This window comes from Balaenoptera ricei, chromosome 6 (genome assembly GCF_028023285.1).
Source record: "Balaenoptera ricei isolate mBalRic1 chromosome 6, mBalRic1.hap2, whole genome shotgun sequence".
In the NCBI taxonomy this organism is placed as follows: Eukaryota; Metazoa; Chordata; class Mammalia; order Artiodactyla; family Balaenopteridae; genus Balaenoptera; species Balaenoptera ricei.
The window spans coordinates 121,909,021-121,917,597 of record NC_082644.1 but is presented as its reverse complement, the minus strand read 5'-3'; the positions used below and the strand labels follow the sequence as shown (position 1 = coordinate 121,917,597).

The 8,577-nt window shown below is 55.6% G+C and overlaps 1 protein-coding gene across 8 annotated transcripts in view; it reads left to right on the top strand.

Annotated features, from left to right (window-relative positions):
- The first annotated feature begins 517 nt into the window (after positions 1–517).
- Positions 518–8,577, top strand: part of SEC16A (SEC16 homolog A, endoplasmic reticulum export factor) — a 32,568-nt gene continuing 24,508 nt past the window's right edge. For 7 of the 8 annotated variants that reach the window (XR_009503820.1, XR_009503819.1, XR_009503818.1 and 4 more), the window contains exons 1-2: positions 927–1,080; positions 4,645–8,333. Coding sequence is in view for 3 of the 8 variants with exons in the window: in XM_059926057.1 (XP_059782040.1) it covers positions 4,713–8,333 (3,621 nt within the window). In the remaining 5 variants the exon portion in view is untranslated. Of the gene's footprint in view, positions 761–926; positions 1,081–4,644; positions 8,334–8,577 lie in introns of those variants that run through there. The other variant, XR_009503817.1, reaches the window with a different exon arrangement.

Genomic DNA, 8,577 nt, shown 5'->3' with positions numbered 1-8,577 from the left:
ACCGCTGCTCACTGGAAGAAGAGTCAGGGGCCTCGAGGGGGCTTAGGGCAGACAAAAGAGGGGCCGGGGACTGCGCGGCCAGCGCCGGTGGCGAAGCGGGGGGGGGGGGGGGCAGGGAAAGGACCGGACGAAGTATATGCCCGGGGAAGGCGACGGCCGAGCCGGGGAGGAGGCCGGGCCTGGGCGATGCGAGGCGGGACGGTGCGGCTGGGCGCTGCAGGCGGACAGGACGACCCCCGAAGCGGGAGCCTGGGCGGCAAGTGGGGCTTCGACGGGGGCCTGTGGACTGGGGGCCGGCGGCGTCTGTTCCTTCCAGGGTTCTGTGCGGAGCACACGGGCACTGCTTTCCGAGAGCTAGACGTGGAGGGAGACGAACTTCCCGGGCAGACCTGGAACCCGCAGCCGTGAGCGGCCGTAACTAGGTAACTCGCGGGCCACCGCGAGGCGCGCACGCGCAGTCCGCAGGGGCGACCGGCGCATGCGCGGTCGTCTTCCGCCCGTTTCCCAGGCTTCGAGAGTCCAACGGCAGAATGGGAGGAACGCGCCTGCGCCAGGGTGCTGCTCGGGTTCTCGGCTCAGCCGGGTAGCCGTTCTCGATCGGTGCACCTGCTGGCATCAGTCGTTCAAGACTGATTCTTCCCTTGGGTCTTCTTGAAGAATCCCGACTCTTCTCACATCCTAAACCAGAAGAGACGGGGAGAAAGAGCCGGAATAACCCGGACGACGTCCCAGGGCGGTCCTTGCGCGCCCGACCGGGCAGGTGGGCAAGGGGCGGGGCCCATGGATGGGCGGTGAAAGACGGGATGCGGGCGGGGGCGGGGCCAGGGGCGGGGCGGAATGTCACGAGGGCCCCGGCGAGGGGCGTGGCGCGCGCTGACGTCGCTGCCGGACACGTCGGCGGCGCGGTGGCCGTGGGGACCGGAGCCGGATGTGCCAAGATGGCTGCTGCGGCTGCCGTGTCTGCGCTTGTCGCGACCGCCGTGCCGTGCTCCGCTCGCGGCTCCTGAGGGGCGGGAGCCGGGGGTCGCGGAGGGGCCGGGCGGTAGCCGGAGGGGGCCTGGGCCGCCCTGCGGCGCGCCGGTGAGGGCCGGGGTCTGGGCGGAGGGAGGCGGCCGGGCCGGGCCCTGCCCCGAACGGACGGCGCGTCTCCTGGGAGCCGCCAGGGTGTCGGGCGGGGGCCTGCGGGCTGGGAGGGTTGGGCAGACCCCTTGGTTACCTGCCCGCTCAGGCCGACGTGGCCTCCACCTGCACGGGCTGTCGGGTCAGCTGAGTGGCCCCTAGCCCTGGTGGCTTCAGTGTGGGGTTGTGTTGGAAAGGCTGGAAGAAAAGCCAGACCTGCAACTTTTTAAGGAGTAGAAGCATTTAGGAAATTTTTTTAACAGTTTAGCTTGCCCTTTGCTTCGAAGGTTCTGAAGTTTTGTGTTCATTGGTTGAAAGGTTTCTACTGAGCCGTGCGGGCGATGAGGTAGATTGACATTTGAACCAAGGAACAGCCTTGTTGCGTCTATTGGTAATGGGGCGAGGTGACCAAGATGTTGCAACCGAGGTCGAGCGCTGTGTCTTATGTCAAGGGGCAGAGGGATGTGTAAACCATCCTGCCCTTTTTGTGAAGAAAGTGTTACAGTAGAGCGTCTGGACATGACACAGCCATTTAAAATAAGTTGTTGCTGCTTTACCTGAAAAGTTTTAAATGGTTTGGAGATAGTGAGTTGCTTATTAAGATTTTGTTTTAAATACATATGATGCAGATGTTAACCAGAGAGGTATTTCCCATCCCCGGATATGGCAGGAAGCAAACTGAGTCACAGACGATTGTTCCTAGGTTGATACTTTTGCAAGTTTCAGCACAGCCTGCCTCCCTGCAGTTTTTTTCCCCTGTGCCCTTTCTTAGGGTTCCAGGTGCTGTTATCTTAGAAAGATACAGCAAGAGCCAAAAAAAATCAATTCTTTCTTGTTCTTTGTGACTCATACACCCTTAATAGCATTTACTGCAGTAAGTCTCAGAATTGTATGGAAAGTTTTCTCCGGGGTAGGTGTGCAGATTTTAATGTGGTTCCTTCTTGCTTCTGTAAACATCTTTTCCGAGTGTCCTTTTTGCTCTTTGTCATTTTTCGCAGTGTTTAGACACTCCCTTCTTTAACATCTAAATGTGTATGATTCTGTACTTAGGAAAGTTGGAGTCTGTGCTGTCTTTGTGTCCGGTGTCCCCTAGTCTGATAGGTACGTCGCTTAGCAGTTGCCGTGAGGGAGACTGTGGGCAGAGCATAGACTCCCAGGTGCTTCCTGACACTCGGTTGGTTTACACACTTAACGCTTGAGGCGACGGCCCTGGCAGGAGAGGGGTGTGCTTTCAGTATCTCAGTTCAGTAGCCAGGAATTTATTTTGAAACAGGTTGTGTTTATTTCACATACATCCAAGGCAGCTTAGTTGAAGAGCTGGGGTCATGAATAATGCATCTTTAGGAAGATCAGCTGGTTTCTTTGAAGCAGTCTGCCTTTTTTAAAGTTAGGTGACTTGAGGCTACAGAATGACTTACTAGACAGAATAAAATTCTCTGTAGTCAAAAGATAAATGATATGCCCTTGCATTGTTTTTTGCTGGTGAATATAAAAAAAGATCAAAAGAATAATGTTCAAGTCAGAAGATGGTTCCAAATGAAATTGGTATATTGCTAAAAAGCTCTCAGGTGTCAGGGAGAGAAGGGGAAGCTACTTTGTAGGGAAGTGATAGTGTTTGCTTATAAAACGGTTCTTAGTCCAGTAGTTGAGAAAATAATTTTAAGGAAGTTTCTGCAAGGAAAACATCTTAAGTATAAATGTTATGTGAAATTTAGATTCTGATAAGATTTCCCTATTAAACAGTCATAGGGATTTGGGCCTCCCAGAATCCACTGTGAATAGAATTTCATAAGATTAAACCCAGAAGGGACTTTGAAACCATCATTTCAGTTCTCACTTTATAGGTGAAGAAATTGGGTCACAGAAGGAGCAGTGGTTGTGGCTGAGCCACTCAGCTGGCGCCCAGTCTGGCTCTCACAGTGACACCTGGGGAATAAATCCTCTGGACCTGTTCTCTGTGTGTGTGTGTGTGTCTCTGTGTGTGTGTGTGTTTATTTTATTTTTTTTAATGTATGCTGGTTAGTGTGGTTGCGGGTCTCCTGTTGAAGCCTTACAAGGAGGACGTCATGTCCTGTAAGATGCCTCTGATTTCGCAGAGAAGAGGACGAGGCTCTGCCTGTCCTCCCCTTGCTCCATGTAAAGCTCAGCTGTAAACGTCCTGTGTTTTAAAATGACAGCTTAGAACCGAATGAAGTCTCTGATGCTGTTCTTCATATATTTAACTCCATTACATTTGAGTGGGTTTCAAAGTGCTTGTCTGTCAGAAAGGGTTCCCTGCTGGCCTGGGACAAGAGTGTGTGTGGGCAGTAATAGTAACGGATTCATAGATTCATAGGACTCGTTTTCAGATGGAAATAGGAACTTTCCTTTGTAAATAACTTTACTCAATGTACGTTTATGCACTTTTTCTTTTGTCTGAGTATCAGAAAGATTCCCAAGGACAGAGACATTGTATACCTGCAGAAATGTGTGGGTTAAACTCAGGAGTCCTTCTATCATTTCTTCCTTTGTTGTTGACATTTTTCTGTGATGGGCTCCACTTAATCTGTTTGTGAAGGTTGTTCTGGGGAGAAGGACTGACATGCAGAGGAGGACTTTGTAAAGAGACCATGCTTGGATTTTTGTCTCAAAAGTGCAGGTTAACTATTCAAGAATATACTTAGTGTGTTTTAGTAAAAAACAAACAACAACAAAAAACGCTGTAAAGAGGATTTCTGCCCCCTTGTTTTCTATAAAGGGTTTACGGGCCCTCTGCCTATTATTGACAAGTTTTGAATAAGTCAGTTAGTCAGTTTTAAAGCAGCGTTAAGATTACTTGGGGTTTTCACTCCAGGTGTAGTTGTTACAACTCCGGTTATCAGAGGCAGCTTGTTTTGCTAGTGGTGTGCAACCAGTCATGGTGCAGAAAATGGACATTTTACAGGGTGGGATAAAAGGCGTTTTAGGTGAATACATTTTGCAGCTTATACTACTCTGTAAGGCTCTTTAATTAAAGAAAACAGAGGAGCAAATTTTTAACTTTTGTTTTCCTTTCAAGATTTAGAATTAACCTGTATGAAAAGTATGATATGCAGTCTTAATAGAGGAGTTGGCTTTTTCTCAGTCTGCGATAGTTTACAGGAAAATGTGGAGGGACTGCGTACCTGGTGACTGACGTTAGCTTCTGCTTGGTCCCTGCCAGCTTGCTGAGGGCATCGTGGGGGCGGTGGGCGTCGCCCCTGGGTATGTAGCAGGGGTACGTAACTGAATCTCAGCGAAGGGCAGCGTGTCATCTCAAAGCACTCGGCTGGCCCAGGCACAGCCAACTTCTGCGTCCCGGCCCGTGCTGTCACCCCGGGTCCTCCCTCTCGAGCTGCCCGGGACAGCGGTCCTCACGGGAGTGGAGGCTGGAGAGGTGTATCCGTCAGGACTGCATGATGCAAAATCGTTTTCAGCCTTTTTCTTCTTTCTTAGTTTTCCTGATTGCAGCCAGGACTTTGAATACATGGATTTTATGTATTGATTCTTTTTCTTTTTCTTTTTCAGTTCAGAGTAAGGAGCACCTCTATCCTGCTTCTTCTGTACACAGCACCTCATTGTGCAGGAGCTCGATCATGCAGCCTCCACCCCAGGCTGTCCCGTCGGGCGTGGTACGGCCGCCCCCGTCCGGGAGTCCTCAGAGCACGTTCTGGTCCAACAGCCCGTACAGAAGACAGGCCAACAGTAATGCACCGGTGGCCCCGATCGCCTGCCCACTGCAGCCGGTGACGGACCCGTTTGCTTTTAGTAGACAGGCGCTCCAAAATACATCACTGGGCAGTTCGTCTAAAAGCAGCCCACCCGTTGTGCAAGGCCCAGCCCCACCGTTGTCTCTTCAGCGTGCTGGTCTGCCTGGGCCACACACAAATGCCGGGGATAGCTCCCAAGGACCCTGCGAGCCTCTGCCGGGCCCTCCGTTGCAGCCCAGGTCAGATGCCAGCCCTTTTCCCGGCGTGCTGAGCCCCTCGGCACCACCTGGGCCCGAGGTGAACAGGAGAGTCGAGGTCGCTCCCGGCCCGGAGCCTGAAGTTCAGACGCCGCCGTATCCTCCTCAGTACATTCCAGGAGTGGGTCCTGACAGCTGTCGTGTCGGCCATCCACAGGCGAACACGCCACGGCCCGACAGACCCCTGAGCCGGCCGAGCCCGCACGACGGCACCGCGGCACCAGCAGCGCCCCCTTTCCTTCCTCAGCCTCGTCAGCAAACGCCCGGGCAGTGGGGGCCGGTGCACGGAGGCCCGCAGCCCTCGGGGCAGCATTACCGGCCCTGCCCAGAGGGACCTGTGCAGAACACGGTGTGCCACGCCTCCAGCGCTGCCCACTTTCCCGCTCCGTCCAACCCGCGTCAGGGTCCTGGCCACGAGCAACACGGCCCCCTGGTGTCTTTACCGGGACCCTCGGCCAGTGACGGGAGAAATGAGGCAGTCTACCTGCAAAGTGGAAACCACTCAGCAAATAGCTTTGATCCAGAAAATGCATTCAGGCAGAATTCCAGAGTTGGGAACGCTCGGGCGGGCCAGGAGTTCAGGTCGAGTCCAGGAGTGAATAGAGAGCAGTTGTCAGACCTGGCTCTCATTAACCCCTTCGCTCAGGGAAACAGCCCAGAAAGCCACTCGCACAACTCCCTGGGTGCCGGGAGCAGCTGGACCCTGCCGGAAGCGGGCTCGGGAGCGCTCTCCATGTTTTTCAAAGGAGGAGAGACAGAGAACGAAGAGAACCTCACATCTGAAAAAGCGGTCTCTGCCGGTCAGTCTGACTTTGATGGTTTCTCCCCCGGCCCGGGCCTCGGCCAGCCTCCTGCACACATGGGGGCAGGAGGCGTTTATCAGGCCTTTCTCAAAGGTTCCAGCAGTGAGCCCACGCAGCAGGGAGGAGACCCACAGCCTTATTTTTCTCAGTCTGCAGGCATCCGACACGACAAAGCAACCACTAACGCTGCCGCTGTTGACATGTGGGGTGACACGGCACGTGCGGGGACTCACGGTGCTGGGGGCCCGCAGTACGAGAACGTCGAGAACTTAGAGTTCATTCAGAACCAGGAAGTTCTGCCAAGTGAGCCCCTAAGCGCAGACCCTTCCTCCCCAAGTGCTCAGCTCAGATACGGGCCCCTTCCCGGGCCAGCTGTCCCCAGGCTCAGTGCCGTGGGCCACGCTGGAGGCGGGGGCCCTAATCTCGAGGCCCCAGATGCGACGGCGCACCCTGCGCGGTCCGAGAGCGTGTCTTCCAGTTACAGCAGCCAGAGCCACCGGGGTCTTCCCAGCGCAGCCAGGCCCCACGACTCGGGGGGCACGTTCATTCAGCAGGAAGTTGGAAAACCTGAAGATGAGGCTCCGGGGAGGTTTTTTAAGCAGGTCGATTCCTCTCCTGTGGGAGGCGAGACAGACGAGAGCACCGTGAGCCAGAACTACCGTGGCAGCCTGCCCCAGCCCTTGGCCCCGAGCCCCCCAAAACCTACAGGAATATTTCAGACGAGTGCAAATAGTTCTTTTGAACCAGTGAAATCGCACTTCACTGGAGTAAAGCCAGTCGAGGCAGACCGCGCCAACGTGGTGGGCGAGGTGAGGGGGCCCAGCGCCCACCAGAAGCAGCGCAGAGCAGCCGCTGCTGTGCCCGACGCCTCCCCTGGCAACCTGGAGCAGCCCCCCGACAACATGGAGACCCTCTTCCTGCCCCGGGTCTGTGTTCCACCTCTCACCACACCCACAGAGGCCAGTTCCGGGCTTCTGCACGCCACGGGGCCGCCCTTGGAAGCTGTGCTCCCCGCGCCTGAGAAGAGGCCCTTGACCAGGGCGCAGGGGGCTGTGAAGTGTGAGAGCCCAGCCACGACTTTGTGGGCGCAGAACGAGCTGCCAGATTTTGGAGGCAATGTCCTCCTAGCCCCAGCTGCTCCCGCACTTCACGTGCCCGCGAAACCTCAGCCATCTGAAGTGATCCAGCCTCCAGATGAGGGGGTGTGTGGCCAGCAGTCCCGGCAGCCGGGCCCCAGCCCCACCGTGCAGAGCAGGGACGGCATTGGTGCTTCCGAGAATCTCGAGAATCCTCCCCAAATGGGCGAAGAGGAGGCCCTCCCGTCCCAGGCGGGTCCCGGTTATGCCACTCTGCTGTCCTCCCCACCCACCGAGCCTTTGCAGAATCAGCCGGTCTTGGTCGCCCAGCCTGATCAAAGCTATAATTTGGTTCAGCCGGTTAATTTTTCTGTGTCCTCGTTGAATCCTAATGAGAAGAATCAGTCCTGGAGAGATTCTTTGGTGGGAGATAAGCCCACAGTAAGCAGCCAGGCTGCTGGGGGTGATTCTGGAGAAAACGCTCCTTTGTCTGGGACTCCAGCTGGCGCTCTCATCTGCTCGCCTCTGCCTAACCGTCTTGCCCAGAGTAATTTCCCACAAGTTTGTGGTGCCTCTGAAATGGTTTCTAGTCAACCTGCTAATTTGCTGGTTCAACCACCGTCTCATCCAGTTCCGAAGAACTTAATTCCGGAAAGTCAAAAGATTCATAACGCAGAGAGCATTCTTCCCGAGTTAGTTACCAGCCCTGGTGGAAGCACAGGCGTGATGTTAGTTCCACCTGTGAACAGTACATCAGTACCTGATAGTAATACGGCAAATCACTCCAGCAGTCGGGGTGAAGCTTCGGGAGCCCTCGACTTTACATTCAGTCGGAGTCTGGAAAATCCTGTAGGGATGTATAACCCGGCCCAGGCTGAGAGCCTAGCTTCTTGTCAGCAAACCGTCTCCAGTCACAGACTGCGTGGGCCTGGGGCGCATAGCCCAGACCGTTTCTACCAACAGGTGACGACAGATGCTCAGGACCAGCACGGCCCAGAGAGAGCCCAGCAGGAGCCGGCGCCTCCCCCTCCCCCTCCCCAGGGGCCCAGAGCAGCCCTTCCAGAGCCTTCAAACCCAGCAGGTCCACCAGCGCAAGGACAGCCCCCAAACCCAACCCAGCCGTCTGCAAGTCCGGCTCCAGCTGACATGGGCCAGCAGCTGCCGCCTCGACCACCTCGGTCCTCCAGCGTGTCCGTCACGTCTACCAGCTCAAGCCAGGCGGCCGCGCGGTCTGACCAGCAGTGGCTGCAGCAGCCGCCGCCTCCAGACTTGGCGTCCTACTACTATTACAGGTCCCTGTACGATGGCTACCAGCCCCCGTACCCCTCACCGTACCCGCTGGATCCCGGCACCGCCCCCCACTATTACCAGGTAGGGTCGAGCTTGTGGACTGTTGAGCCCCTGATCAGTGGCTTCTTCCTCGCGCCGTGTGCCTTGGCGGGGTTCTGTTGGTCAGTTCCGAGGTGGCCCGTGGTCAGCTGTCACGCGCTGCTTCACGGGAGGAGCGCTGCCTGCTCACAGCTTGTTCTGCTGAGCACGGCCTTTCTCTCGGACGTCCACACCGTGCACTAGCACATTGAGTTGGGTAGAATGCCTGCCTAATTTTTGTTTAACA